Source organism: Manacus vitellinus, unplaced genomic scaffold (genome assembly GCF_001715985.3).
Source record: "Manacus vitellinus isolate BGI_N305 unplaced genomic scaffold, ASM171598v3 scaffold_4_pilon, whole genome shotgun sequence".
Lineage (NCBI taxonomy): Eukaryota > Metazoa > Chordata > Aves > Passeriformes > Pipridae > Manacus > Manacus vitellinus.
Window position 1 is genome coordinate 16,068,751 of NW_021940604.1, and position 15,311 is coordinate 16,084,061.

The 15,311-nt window shown below is 35.8% G+C and overlaps 1 protein-coding gene across 1 annotated transcript in view; it reads left to right on the top strand.

Moving 5' to 3' along the window:
- The first annotated feature begins 7,612 nt into the window (after positions 1–7,612).
- TRDN (triadin) overlaps positions 7,613–15,311 on the top strand; it is a 110,589-nt gene continuing 102,890 nt past the window's right edge. Inside the window, exon 1 of the mRNA XM_018077757.1 lies at positions 7,613–8,080. Within this exon, the coding sequence (XP_017933246.1) occupies positions 8,059–8,080 (22 nt within the window). The 5' untranslated portion in view covers positions 7,613–8,058. The remainder of the gene's footprint in view (positions 8,081–15,311) is intronic.

Genomic DNA, 15,311 nt, shown 5'->3' on the forward strand with positions numbered 1-15,311 from the left:
TGTTTGCTTCACCCAACTGCCATGCTCTGGTTCTCATAAGTAGAACAGATAACATTTTTGTTGTTACTCTGAAATGTGGAAATAGGAGTATTGTTATATCTGCTTTTCACAAAGGTTAAGTAAAACCTTAACTGCCTTCCCTATCTTATGAAAAAAAAAACCAAAACAAAACCAAAACCCACAACACAACAAAATCAAAACACCTTTCTCAATTGTCTGTTACCTGAGTAATAAGAAACATGTTTTTTCCTTGTTCATCATAAGAGAGCATTGTTAGGTGAAGCAGAATCCAAATACCCAGGCTACATTTGCTTCACAAACCTTTCACCTGGTATGAATTTTAGCAAAACTGTGAACTTGCCAGGTAGCTCAGGAAAGAGGAAGAATCAGAAGTAACCAGAGAGGAAAACCTTAAGGGCACAAGAGATATAAAATGGTATTTTATAGCCAAATGCTCACTTCAGAGAATGTTTATGAATTTAAAAAATACATGTACGGTTATAATTACTTCTTGCCAGTGATGGTCCATTGCTGGTGTGCAAGTGAAGACTGTGTTTTATACATATCAAGCTACAATACTACTGCCACAGGAGGAATTTATTAGCATAAACAGTGAGAATCCAAGACACACACAATGATCTCAAGCACAAACCTTTATATTGGAGGCTAGATCCTCCTGATGCAGAAAATATTCATGTCCCAGTCTGGATTGTTTTATGGTTGCACAACAGCTCAACGTGCAGTCCTGCCAAATCTGACTGCAGGGCCCCTTCACCCCACAGGGAACAACTGCTAACATCTCGTTGGCAGCTGCAGTTTGTGCCAGTTTTACCAGTGCTGCATGCTTTCCTCAGGCCCTGGGAATGCATCCAGGAGCTTCCAAAAGTCCCCAATGTCCTTGCATTGCCTTCTGAGCTCTGAGGACACAGCTGAGGATCTTCTACTTTGTGTGTCTGGGGTAATACTTTTATTTTCATTTAAACTCTGAATTTGGAAAAAGAAATAGTTTAACTGACCCTTAAGGATCATTTTAGTCTTCTACACGTGGTCTATTTATGTTTTGCTCTTCCAACAAGATGGGAGGAGTAAGAAATACGTAGCAATACTTTTCAGTAAATGCAGAAAAAATTCTTTATGGTTTGCATTAGGAAGTTGACTTTGTACATATGTTGGAGCTTGGACAGGAATCTAAAATGATTGGCAGTGACAAACGGTGATGTACTATTCTAGGAAAATTTGTATATATCTGCTATGATGAGTTTTAAAGACATTAATGCTCAAACTTATTTTCCTTTTAAAAGATCCTTTATTTTTTAGACATACTTTTTTCAGTGCAGTTGCAGCTGTCAGCACTGACAAGTTTGAATTTACTAATTCATGTCTTCCACTTCTACTCTGTAAAGAAGCTAAATTGCCTAATGAAAATGCTCCCAGATTAGATTTTCTTTTTAAATAGTGATAATAATAAAGTGAGTTCTTCATCTGTAATACTAACTTTTATCTGTCCAAGACTGTGACTAGAATGAGGGAGAAAGAATGACAAAACACAAAGAAAAATTATAGCTGTTGTAGAAAAAATTTCTTATATATAAATCTGGTTTCTTTCATGTATTTTCTTTCTTATAACCGATAATTGATGAAATACTTTGCCTGCTTTATATTTTTTCTCTTTTGTTCTGTATTTGTCTCTCTCTATACTTATGACAACAGATGCATTTTGTTCTTGAGCATTTTGTGTCATTGGTTTGTGTATGGCTGGGCAGGTGACTGAATGGGGCACATAAAGAGTTAATTCAAGCTTCAGGCTTTTGTATTTCAGGAGTCAAAAAATGATTTATCCACTGCCAGGAGCTGATATCTATCACATCTGTGGAAATGCATAACTCAAGCAGGTCCTAATGTCCCAGGGCAAACAGGGACCTGGGAATAACAGAAAAACCTGCTGCTAAAATAAACCCAAACAAAAAAACACAGCCGACACACACTGTCAGTAAAATACTCTTAGAACTGCAGCTGTATCACACACACAAAAGGATGTCCAGGACAAAGAGTGCTAAACTTGGAAATGGCATTTAATTTACTGTGCCTAGATACTGAGTGTCAGCTCTCAGAAAGGCTATGAGAGTGCCCAAATCGAGATGAGACTCCTAAGATTTTGACTGGGTTTATTTACAAGGCAAATCCTTTGTTAATGTGACTAGGGAAAGTCCAGTCTAGCATGAGTGCCTAATGTACGTAATGTAACAAATCAAGTAGAAGAATAATCCATTAAATGGAAGACAAGGTGAGATGTCTCCTTGGTTGTGAAGCATCCCAAAAGCAGTTCACATTACTGAAGTTACTTGAGACTTAGTTTTACTCCATATTTTTTCCCCAATTCTGTGATATGAGAACAGGTATTTGTCTTTTCACATCAGACTTTTTTTTCAAAATTGTCTTTCTCTTCATCTGTTTTGAAAAAGTGCTCAAATATGGTCATATCTGGGAAAAAAACCACTATGTGCTCATTTCTATTGATACTTTTTATAAGATTAAGACAAATTTAAAATGTATCAGTGGAAACTTGGAGATGGTTTGGAAATTTGAAGTTCAGGAACAATTTTGCTCTTTTGCTACATATTTTTGTGTGATATTTCTGAATCTTGTTCTTTTAGCATAGAAACCTGGTTTCAAATAAAATTTTGAAAAAAATCAGGAAATTTTTAGAAATTTCCTCTTGTCTAGGAAAGTCATTGGAACTAAATTCACCTTGTTTTGCAAGAACATTTTTGACCAGGCAGTACTCCAAGTACATTAGTATATTTGAACAATTCTCAGCCAGTATTTCTAACAGGGGTAATTCAGGTTGTGTCAGAGACACTCCCCATCTCTACCAATTGGTTGACAACTTTCTATGTTCCATACACAGTAAAGCTTGGATACAGATTGCTGTGAAGAAAAGAATAATTAAAGTGTACTTTTTGTCATTGTTTCTTAAAAAGGGTCAGTTTCAGATATTCTTTTTTCACTGTCATGGATGTTGTCTTATCTGTGAGACAGCTCCACAGAAATTTTCTAGGTGTGAAAGTAGATCCAGATAGGTGCTAATAGAATGATACTCATTAAGAATTGTGAGAATGGAGTAATCAAAGGAAAAGCATGTAACATGGAACTGCTAAAGCTCATCCAAATACAGTCGACCTTGACATACTGCAATAGATGCCTTTCCTGAACCTAACTCATAGTAATAGTACAGTTAAAGCAGAGAATATGGGAAAAAAAAACCTCTGTAAACAAGGGGGCTGCTTTACCCCAATTTCCTTCCACAAACTGTCTACTCAGCCAGGAAGTCCTTGTTTCCTGGAAGTGGTTTTATAACTTCAGGCCTTCTTAGTTGTTAGAAAGTATTCATTATTCAGTCATACACCCAGACTGAGGCTATTTCAGCAGTTTTGCAGTACAATGACTAATTGGGAGTATTTTCTATAGTAAAGCAGAATGGTCAGTGTCATAGATATTTTCCCGCTATGCTTCTATCATATAGCTTTGGAGTAATTTCTTTTTGGGAAAAGTAACCTACCAAATGTCCTTTAAGGAGCTCCGAGTGCCCAGGTGATGTGACCCTAGTGCGCTTGTGAGCTGTCCCCTGGTAGAGGCTGATTTGCTTCCAGACCAATCTGCCTATGGATATAGAGCTTCTGACCCATCTGACAGTTTTTCACATTATACGTAGGACAGATCTTCTACAGACTTCAACCTACATATTAAATATAAAGTTGTTTAAAGGTACTATGTATGCAATTCTCTAAATGAAAAAGTAGTGGAGACTGATTTATGAGAATGCTTAAACATACGTATAACAAGACTTAACCTTGTCTTGTTTAGTTCTGTATTTTGGGTGTGCTTTAGCATATACGAAATAAGTCTATACTTTGGTCACGCTGATTCCAAAAACTTGCAACTGTTAATCATGAAATATCAATCACAAATAGAAAACAATTACTTTACATTTTTGACTGATCAGAACTTCAAAGGCATCAGAATATGAATGTGTGTTCCTATTCATATTGAAAAACACAGGGTATTATTAGTAGGGTTGAATGAAAATCTCATCTGTAAGTAACACTATTCCTAAACAAAAATAAAGCAAAAAAAGTAAAAGTCTATTTCAGAGGAAAACAGCTTCATATGCACATGAAAGCTCAGTTGACAGACACTACTCTAATCCTATATTTGCTTCTGCATATGTTTTTACTATTCACTAGATTCAGTACCAGTCACCCTCTCCCTGGCATTATACTTTCATTCTATATTTAGTTCTTATCCGTTGATTACTGTCTGTTTCTGATAACAATGTATTCCGATAGAGGTACCTCTTAAGATGTATTAGAGTTAAAGTTGTTTCCTTTCTCTGACCCTGCTGTGCTGTTGAGCATGCATTGACATAGAAAACGCTTTTGTTATGCATAGTTTGATTTTCTAGGACTGAACACTGAGAATTCTTCAGTAATGTGTTAGCAGACAAGCTCAAATATTGTTCTTCATTCACTTGTTGACTGTTATACTCAATTCCTCCAATGTTTCCTTGTGTCAGTATGAAAGTCTGTCTTCTCATTACCTCATAATTTGATGTAATCTGTCATTTCTCCCAATTCCCTTTTTAATAATATCTCCAAGACAACCCAGAAATCAACTCATAAAGTATTTGTATATTTCTACCTTAATTATATGAATAACCCAACTTTACACCTAAAAGCAGTATCAGATTCTGCCAAATAGTAAACTTCCTAAATATCCTAAAAAAATGTTCAAATGGAATCATCAGTTAGGATTCTTAGTGAAATATACATTATCTGAGATCAGGTCACATGGTTACATGCACACATTAGTACAATATATAGTACTAATTCCTCCCCTCTTCCTAAGATTGTTACTTTTTTTCCTATCCAGGCAACTATAGAGCAAATTTGTGTTCTTAACCACAAATTTGGGTATCTCAGGAATCTGGTGTGAGGGTTTAGCTGCTGCTACAATTCCCTCCATCAACAGCCAAAGCAAGTACTGATCCTAGGACAATTCATTTACCAGGTAACCTCACTAAGTGGCAAGGGAGTACCTGTTGCCAACTTGAACCAAGAGCATTTTTGCATTGTGCCCAAGACATGGTGGGAACAAAATAAGGAGAGATTGCATGTGTCCAGGTTTGGATATCACTTTAAAGAATCAAATTAATTTCAATTTTTCAGTTTTGTTATTGTTTGAGGGACAAGGAGAGAGAAAGGACACCTTACAAAAGAATATTTCTGATAGGTTAGACAGAAAAAGTTCCTACTAAAATGCAATTTTCAATATGTACACTGGGCCAGGAAATTAATGTGTACTTTGTTGGATGAAGAGTTGAATAGATTTTGTGCTGGCATTCTGCATACTGTGAATTTCACAGACTAGTGTAAAAGAAACTCCTAAATTGAGTCAGGAGCTGAATTTAAGATTTTGACAAAACTTCTAACTAACCCTAAACAAAATTTTCAGAATTTCCCTTGCTTAGATTCCTTAAGAATAAATCTGACATTCTGTATAGTTTTCAGATGGCAATGCTTGTTTTTCAAGACAAATGTACATGCATAGACACATACACAGAACTTGGTTTCACCGTAGTTCTTTGTACTTTTGCAAAGGCTGTGAAGGAAATATGACACACAAATACTTTGACTTTAAAGGGAGTAACTATGTAACTTCCAATACAGTTGCCTAGAATTATACTTGTAAGATATTGGTGCGTATCACATCTTTAGCCCACTTCTCGGAATGAATGTTTTGTATATACAAGGAATGGAGAAAGTGTCAACCACTTCTCTTTCTGGCCACTGGGCTGATGTTGAGGTAAACTGATTTCCATCTGGATTCTCTCACTTCCTCTACTCTTATACTTTGGTTTCAGAATAACAACCCATGACTGAGAGTAAGCATAAATAGTATCAAGGAAGTAAGGTATGGAGGCAAGGGAGAAGGTGGCAGAAGACGAAATGGAAAGCAATGAGGTACAGACATTTATGCATATGTAGTAGGTTATACAAACAGATATGTCTGGGTATAATTCACAATCTCAGAATCTTGCTTCATAAAATTCAGATAATTTTTCACCATTACTCTCCCCTCATATATCCAAACTTAGACTTTACTATTTCACTTCATTTTGAATAGTAATACAAGTGAAACAATCTTGACTTTGCAGTATTGTCTATGCTTTGAATAATCAGCTGAGATGTTCTCTCTCACATTTCAAGCAAGTAGCAAAGCTGTCAAAACACAGATGACCCAAAATATTTAACTGTTCATGGACAATGGTACTGCTCCAGAAGAGAAATAGTTAAGAAGAACAAGGGCTTTCCCTAAGTATCATATCTGCTATCATCCTTTACTAACCACTGAGCTATTGTGGGCAGCTGTTTTGTCAATATGAATGTAATTTTGGTATTCATGAAAGAGTATTTTTGAAGGAATATGGCTGTGTCTAAAATCCCTTTATCAGCTTTAGTGAGGAGAATCTACTGAAGGACAGGCTAAAGGAGCAAACCAAGGGTTAGAGGGATGAGTACTTAGCATCAAGTAATCAGAACTTGTCAATGCAAAAGATTTGGTCAGTAGGGCTAAAGGAGAAAGGGGATAGAGCACTGATCGTAAGCTTACATTTTCAGTAAAGTGACAGGTTTGAAGTACGTTAAGAGTACTGGGAAGAGAAAAATCCTGCTCGTGACTGTACTGCTCAATGAACCTTTGCTTCTGGATCTTGTGCACTGGACAAACAGATTGCTTTCCCCATACTTTGCCACAGAGCCAGGTGCTTATATCTCCTGAGGGGAAGATGAGAAGCGTAAATGGCAACTCATGTAGCAGAGAGGAGTTGACTATAGGTTCCCTAGTAAGAACCGTTTAGGATGGTTTCTGATTTCATATGACGATGACATTTATGTAGCTGTATGCTGGCTCGAGGGCACTTTTTTGCTAATTTCATTTTCAACCTATTGACCACATACATAATTCCACAGTTGTGAAATTGCAAGTAGTGCAATGAAAAGATTGCTCAGGTTTTAAAATCATTATTCTTATTTAAATTGTTAATATTTTTCTTCCTCTAAATAGTTTTAAAAATCTACTTGCTTTCAGTTGCATAAAATCTTTTTTAAAATCACAGAATTTTTGAGCTATTTAAATATTTCCATCAATCAGACACAGAAAAAAAAAAGTCTATCTGCTTAATATTTTTGCATATTACCTTTATGTATTTAGACCATATAAACTGTTACTATTTGAATTTCAACCATGTTCTGTAATATTTAGATGAACTTCACAAACTAGAAGAAGATGAAAAAAATGCAAACTGAAGTTACCATTTTCATAGGTTTGAATTGGTGTCTTAATTGGTTCTGGACTATGACTATCAAAGTGAAGAAAATCACCCAAATTTACCCTCCCCCTTATTCAGCGGTAAGCTTCATAGGACCTCCCCAAGCCAAATAAGGTCAGGAAGAATGTGCTAAGCACTGAGTGTGCTAAGAATAAAGTTGAACTGGGATGGATAAGGTTACTTTGAACTCTATATTTCATGTTTCCCGACATACCCCCCAAAGAACTGCAATTATGCTGGACAGGCTGCAGAAGCACTGAGCAGTTCTTTCCCAGTTCTTTTGATTTTTGTTGCCTTTCCATGAGTTCCTGTCCTGTTTAGAGCTGTGTCTTTTTACTTTTTATTTGTAGTGTGCATGGTTCTGAGGACATTAGAAAAATGTACTGAAGGTTCACTGTGAGGCGTGGCTATTTTTGTTAGAAGCTGATACTTTAGACTGAGCTTTAAGTGGTGCCTCTGGAAGACCTTGGGTTGCTGTGAGAGGGCAGGATTCTGCAGAGGAAAAAGACATTTCAGAGGGGCACAAAAGAAGAAGGAACACAATTAGACAAAGCAGAGGACCTCCCTCCTTCTCATTCTGCAGCTCCTGCAAGAGCCAGCAACCCAGAAGTACAGTCTAAGCTGCCACAGTAGATCTTGACCATTTTAACAGAGTATCTCTTACCATCATCATGGCCGAGATTACAGCAGAAGGTACAGTAACTCTTTTCAAATATAATTAACCAGAAATTATATGTACTTTAACAGTATAATTGAGCTAGCATGTCAAAAAGTTTTGTTACTCTTATCAAATAATTCTTTTACTCTAGGACCATTTCATTTTGTGTGCTGGATTGCCTTTTACTTTTCTTTCCTGTTTTTTCTTTCTTTTCTTTACTTTTTCAATCCTGAGTTTTTACCAGTTACTGAAGCTAGTTCTCTGTACATCTCTAAAAATAGCCTTAGTCTCAATTGCAGAACATCACCATTTAGGCAGCTCCATTAGAGTGATACAAGAGGGGAATGTCTAAATTTTCAGGGCATTCTACTCTCAAGTCTTTGCTCAGGTAGTCCCTTATAATGAGAGATTTGCCTGAGTCAGAATAGTTTAATTTGTTGGTCCTGATTTTTCCTTAGGGGGCACAGAGTATTTGTGAACTGTCTATGTAGTCACTGAAGGGTAAAATGTAAAAAAACCTCTGAAATCCTTATTCAGATAAACTTTTAAAGGGGTCAGAGAAATAAGTATGCCAAAGCTTGGCCTGCAAGAATGAAAGGCAATAGTATTAACCAATAAATACATATTCTAAAATATGAATGTTTCGTGTACTTTAATATTTCCTTACCATTCATATTTTAATAATATTTTAGAAATATAACAATATTTTATCAACTGCAGTCAGTCAGAGGATATATTTAAAATGCAACCCTCTTTAATACTGAATAGTTTTGTTACATTTCATTCCAACCTTTTTTTTTACAGTGTTTATCTGAATTTAATAATGACATTACAAAAGGTGCTTTTAAAAAATCTTCTGAAGGTTATTTTTATTCTACTTCTCCCGATTATGTTGTCTTTCAGTGCATGAAAGCTGTAGTTTTCATCTTCCATTTTTTATTGTTCATACTTTTAAGAGGATTCTGCATTAAGTGCTACTAATGAGTAACCACCTTCCTTCTAAAAGGTTGATATTAAGAGTATGTCAAATTGTACAATTGTTGTTTGATGTCTGGTTAGCCATAGCAAGGAGACAATGTGATGTTTTAATCAGCAGTTGGACTGTTCTCTTATTTACTTCTGGCTGAAAATACTGACAAAACAGGTGTCTCAGCCTGACAGCTAAGACAAACTCTAGTTTATTTGAATATTCTTAACCAAATTTGTTTTAAACATTGGTTATTTTGTAACTGTGATCAGGGAAATCTACAGAATAACCAAATTAGTAAGATTTTTAGTCCAAAATTAATAGTAAAAATAGAAGACTTTTCAATCAGTCTGGAAGTGACTTTTCAGTCATTTGGTTTATTGAAGAGAGACAATAAAAGATCCTAAAATGAAATCAAAGACCCTATAAAAAAAGAAAACAAAGAGTCTGAAAATGTTTTTATTGTGCTTTTATAATGTTTTTATAGGTATTCCTTAGCTATCATAGTGTCTGTCTTTCTTCTGTGTTTTTCTTATGCAAAGCATAGACTTTAGGTAATAAAGGGCACCAGCTCCACAGTAAGCTGACCTTCCATATGACAGGTAAATAAGCCATATAATTAGTTTAGTTTAGTTTAGCCTAGTTTTGTTTTCACATATTTAGAACAAACTTATGTTGATAGACTGATTTTAAAACTCTGTATCCATGAGATGGAAATTTTACTCATGGAAGAAAAGTAAGAATTCTGCCTCAGGCTAACGTTTCACTGCAGTTTATTTTCCTCCAGGGCTAGTACTGGCACTCACAGTCTGAAAGTTTAAATATAAACTTCAGCAACATATAGTTTGGTTAAATAAAAAACGTATTAAAATACCTGTTGCTTCACAGAATTTCTTCTTTTTTTTCCCCATATTACATCCCATCCCCTGATTTTCTGAGGTGTTCATGACTTGATTAGGATTAAAACAGTTGCTCCTTGGGATAGGTGTTCATAACTCTATCTTACAGTGTTAGTGTCATATCAGCCAGACTGTTGGGCTCCTTGCTTTTTGAGGTACCATGATGACACATAAAAAAGCAGGGCACAACAGTGATGTGGGCTTCAACTCTGCCATGGCCAGTGCAGCTGCTGGTTTAGAGAGATGGTCTAGCCCTGGTAGAGTGTATGGGTGCATATCTCAGGATACCTTTTTCTGACAGCCCACGTCAAGACTGTGATCTATTCAAAGACAGGTTAATAAGGATGATGGGGAACTCTTTCAGGTCAACATCATGATAGTGATAATGAGACTAAGTTACTTAAAAACGTTGCCACTAAGCAATGACCCTGCCCTGTCTACTTGCATCACAAGTCACATGTGCTACCTATTCTTTTCCACAGTTACAAATTAGTTATGGAAATACTGGTGAAATATACACTGTGAAAGACAAAATGAGATCTCTGAAGACAGCAACTTATAAGTGTCCTTAGAAAGTTGGCAGGACTTACGTCTCCTGCTGTCAAGTATTTAGGAGAAGATTCCAAGGGATTATCTTCAGCATTCTCGTATTACATGTCATTGCAGTCACAGAAATGCACTATTAAAAAGTGGAAGTCCTTAAAACTGTATAAAAAAAAAAATCTCAGTACAGATACTAAGTACACTGTCTTTCCAACTCTCTCAAGGTCTAATACTAGTATTATTAGTATTATTAAAATATTAATATTAATTAATATTAATTATTGATATTGTTATTGTTAAGCTGTTATTGTGTATTCTTGTAATGGCCAGGATCTTTACTGTGATCTACCTAAGTGATTGTCTAGCAAGCTATGTTACTTTGCTGTGTTTATGGAACACAGGGATTGGACTGGACTCGATGGCAGATGTAGTTCACAGAATCACAGAATATGCTCAGTTGGAAGGGACCCATAAGGATCATCGAGTCCAGCCCTTATAGGACCATCTCCAAGAGTCACACCATGTGCCTGAGAGTATTGTTCAAATGCTTCTTGAACTCTGTCAGACTTGGTGCTGTGACCACTTCCCCAGGGATCCTGTTCCAGCAGCCAACGACCTGGTGAAGAACCTTTTTCTAATATCCAGCCTAAACCTCCCCTGACACAGGTTTGTGAGGTGACTTTCCTCATCCTGCAATGGGCCAATATTTTTATACTGCTTATTGCCATTAATATATATGAAAAAACTCTTTTTATTGTCCCCCACATTTCTGCCCACAATCCGCTCCAGATGAGTTTGGGCAGCACAAATTTTCTCCCTTCAAAGGCAAGCAGCATCTCTGAATTCTTCCCATATCACTTGACCTTGAGCCTGGTACCTCTGAGAAATGGTTTCAACCAAAATACAGCTTAATCTGTATGTGCACAGTAGCTCCAGCAGCAGCCTTATAGTTGGTCCTTTCTAGTCTCCTGCAGGTCACAGTGCAAGGTTGATGGCTGTCCCCTGACACTTTATGCAGGGAAGAATGAACAGAGACTCAGCTCTGCTTGCTGCAGTGCCCTGGAGACTATGCACTGACCTAATCCAGGGAGGTGAGAAAAGGAGGAAGACAAGGTTTCTATACCAGCTGTTTGTCTGCCACAAGTTTCTTCTCCAGCGGAGCAAGAGAAGTAGGAGTCAAATAGAAATAAAGCAATGAGTTACAGTTTGGTCTTTATTTTGCTGCTGAGAGCTGTGCAACTACATATTTCCTCTATCTGGGAGCAGGCTGCAAGCAGACAGGCTAGCCCTGAGGCCACACACAACTTGTCAGTGACAAAATTAAAATTAGCTTTTCAGGGTTTCAGTCCTTTACTCAGGCTTGTTGATAGCTACGAAAAGTTTTAAGATGTAAACCATTTCAAAAGGCAACAAGATCTGCATGCCTGAAGATTGATAGACACAAAACTAATAATATATGAGAAATAACCCTTTAGGCATACAAGGTTTCCTACCTTTCAGTTAGACGCTGTTCAAATTCGGAATTAGAAGGTTTCTATAAAATTCATTTAGCATCTAGTGAATTTTCAAAATGAAAAGGTGTCTTCTTTTTCTGGCTTTCAGTGTTAAGGAAGCAGATATTATAACTTTTACATCAGGGTAAGGAGAATACAACAATTTTAGAAATGATTTTTTGAAGGAGTCAGTCTGTTCCTGTTCAGAACTACCGGATAAAATTAACAGCATAATTACCCAGAGAGACAAAAAGTCAGAAAACCCTACTTGTAAAAAAGTCTTTGTGGGGAACAAAACCTCCAAATTCTCACCGAAATTCCTTAAAATTTGTATTCCCCTGTGACTGCAGGCCTGGACAACTGAGCTTGTTAGTTTGGCTCCAGCCTTGGTACTTTCTCATGGCGTGTTGAAGCAAGCGTGAGGTCAAATTTACTATCTTAAGTTTTAGGTTTAAGAATTTGTGGACAATGCTACTCACAGCTGACACAGTATCTATGCATGTTCAGTTGGTACATGGAAGCCCTTTAGGTAGCCCCTTAGAAAGTTAGCTATCTATGGACAGCAGGAAGACTTAAAACCAATAAACCAGAGGGCTAAGGTGTTGTTAGTCTGTGATGGGCTGAAAGTGTCTGCGTATAGTTAACTCCCCTTTACTTGTGGTCAAAGAGCTGGACTTTAGGTCTGAACATTTATTCTTTTTTTTTTTTTTTAAAGAACTTAGTGCTCATAAGTATTTGGAACGTATTTTAAGGTTATTTATATAATAAGAAACATGTTTAAAATCCTAGTAGTATTTTCAAGTTATTGGGGAGATCAGTCACCACTGATTTAAAAATGAAATCTGTGCAACTACTTACGTTCTCAGAAGTCCCAATGTACAGCTTCAAGTACTGAAAATTTGAAAAAAACTAGTCTATAAATATTTTGCACAATTTTACCCATTGTCTACAGTGTAAATACTGAATAAGAAGCAGATTCATGCTGCTTTTACTTCTCTGCTGTGGAAAGCAGAAACTTTTTTTTTTTTAACCTTTTAGTTTAAATCATATTTCATAATATGGGTCTGGCTTCATTTTAGGGCATCCTGAGGACAGAGAAACAAGAGTTATCCTATTTGAATCAGGTCATGTGGTTACAGAAATGAAAAATCTTTTCTTTCTGATTTTTTTTTCTGGTTTCTTCTCTCTTAAAAATATTGAGCTAGTGGACACTACTTATTTTACCAAATTAAACCATATTTAAAATAGTGGAAGGTGAATTGCTTTAAATCAAAATGATTGAAAAAACTTGATTTATTAAAACACCAATTTTAATCGTGATTTAAAGCAACAAACAAGGAATCTGGATTTCAAAATAGCAATTTTAATTTTTTTTACATATTGTTCTTTTTCCCAAAAGAACGGAAAAGAGACAGACTCCTGTTGGCTGCTGAATAATATGGTAACTGAACACAGCCTTTCTCACTAAATTTGTACCTTTTACTCTTAGAGAGATAAATAACCTGAAAATCCATCTATTAAAAAAATCTACAGTTTAGGAGCCATTTATCCAGATTCTTAGTTTGTTGTTTTGGTTGGGTTTTTAATAATGGAGAATGGTAAATGGTGCATTTCTCTTTTGCTAGATAATGATTTAACTTTTACTCGTGGTTTCTGTCAAGCTTCATTAGGATGGAAATTGGAATTCAATTAAAATTATACAAATCCAGCATTTAAAAATTGCTTATTTGTGTTCTGTAAAGTATATATAATGCTATTTATAATTTAATTTCTGGTCATTGCATTCTACAACAATATGTAACTGATAGAGCTCATTTTCTTTCATGTAATATTTATTCAAAAGTTAGAAAAAGAAAATATATTTCTAGCTTTTTTTTTTAAAGGTTTAATTATTTCTTGTTATAAAATAATAATTGAGTTCAAATAGTAAAATAAATTGAATTAAGAACACATCCTTTGTATTTGCAAACAGATCATACTCTCAAAAAAAGGCTACCTTAATTTAACTGCATCTGCTTAGCCAGTGATTTCCAACATTTCAGCGATTTCTTTAAAAGTTTTCACAACTGTAATGGCTTGATCATGGCTTTTTTGTTTAAATAAAAGTGATTTCTATAGATAGTAGTGTAAAATTGTAGTACTGTGAAAGTGTGGTCCTTAGCACAGGTTTTCTTAATTTCACATTTAATTTTTAAAAGGGATTTTTTTAAAGACTTGTAAAGAAAACTAGTTTATGATTCAAAAACCATCAACAATTGTATTCCCTTCCTTTCCCCCCTGCAAAATCATTTTAGTGGCTCTTAAAAAAGAAAATTGTTTAGGATTAATATTGAAATGTATTCAGATACATGTAAAATGGGAACACAGCGTTTTTCATACAATGCTTTCACATTAAACTAAAACCAAATCAAAGGTGTGATCAAAGAGAATTTACAGAGATGGGCAGGCTTAATATCCTTAGTGCTTTACATTGACAGATCAGACAGGTAGCACAGTACATGAACTAGATAAACAGATCTGAACTATAAAGTCACCCCATCTAAAGACTTAAGCTATGGACAACCAGCTATATTTCTTATCCATATCATCCCACTGTCATGTTCTCTTGCCAACTTTAAACATTTTTACTGGAAAAATGTGACTATTTAATATTTTAGTGTTAGCCTTATACCTTCATATAAATCTTGCTTTAGTGCATTGGAACAGACCATTCAGACTTTAGATCCCTGAGTGGGAGTGTGTTTGAGCTGTATGTGGTCAAAAGGGACCAGCAAGATTTAGCTTCTAGGTCTTTTTCCTAATGTGTGCCAACAGCACAGTTGATTTATGTAAAAAAGCCCGTTGGAATTACGCAGCAAGTACATGGCTACCAAAGCTACTAATGGTAGAGTTAGTGACACTGTTAGGTAGAGATACCAGATGACACTGTTGACAGACCTTGTCCTGTCCCACCTTTTTCTCTTTCTCCTCTCCTCCCCCTTTCAAAATATGTTAGATAATATTGCAGGTAATATTCAGGAAAGGAGACTCTGGTCAATTCTTTAAATGTAGGTATTGAAGGTATTTATTTTTTTTTAATTATTGTTTCTTCTATCCCAAACAGTCCATAAGCTAAAGCTCACCTAAGTTATACTTTCAGTCAGATTAGTTCAGTTGCTCAAAATCATGGCCAGTGATGGGTTTTGCCCTTAGAAATCAGAATGAAAAAGCAGTCACTTTAAGTCTTGAATAAGCCTCACTTGAGTGCTGTGGCTGATTTGTCCTTTTTTTAGAATAAGTCTGACAGCACAGTATGAACTTGTATCTGGCCTAAAAGTTCTTCTTGGTGCCATGTGAAGGCATTTACCATAAGAAAGGAAAATAT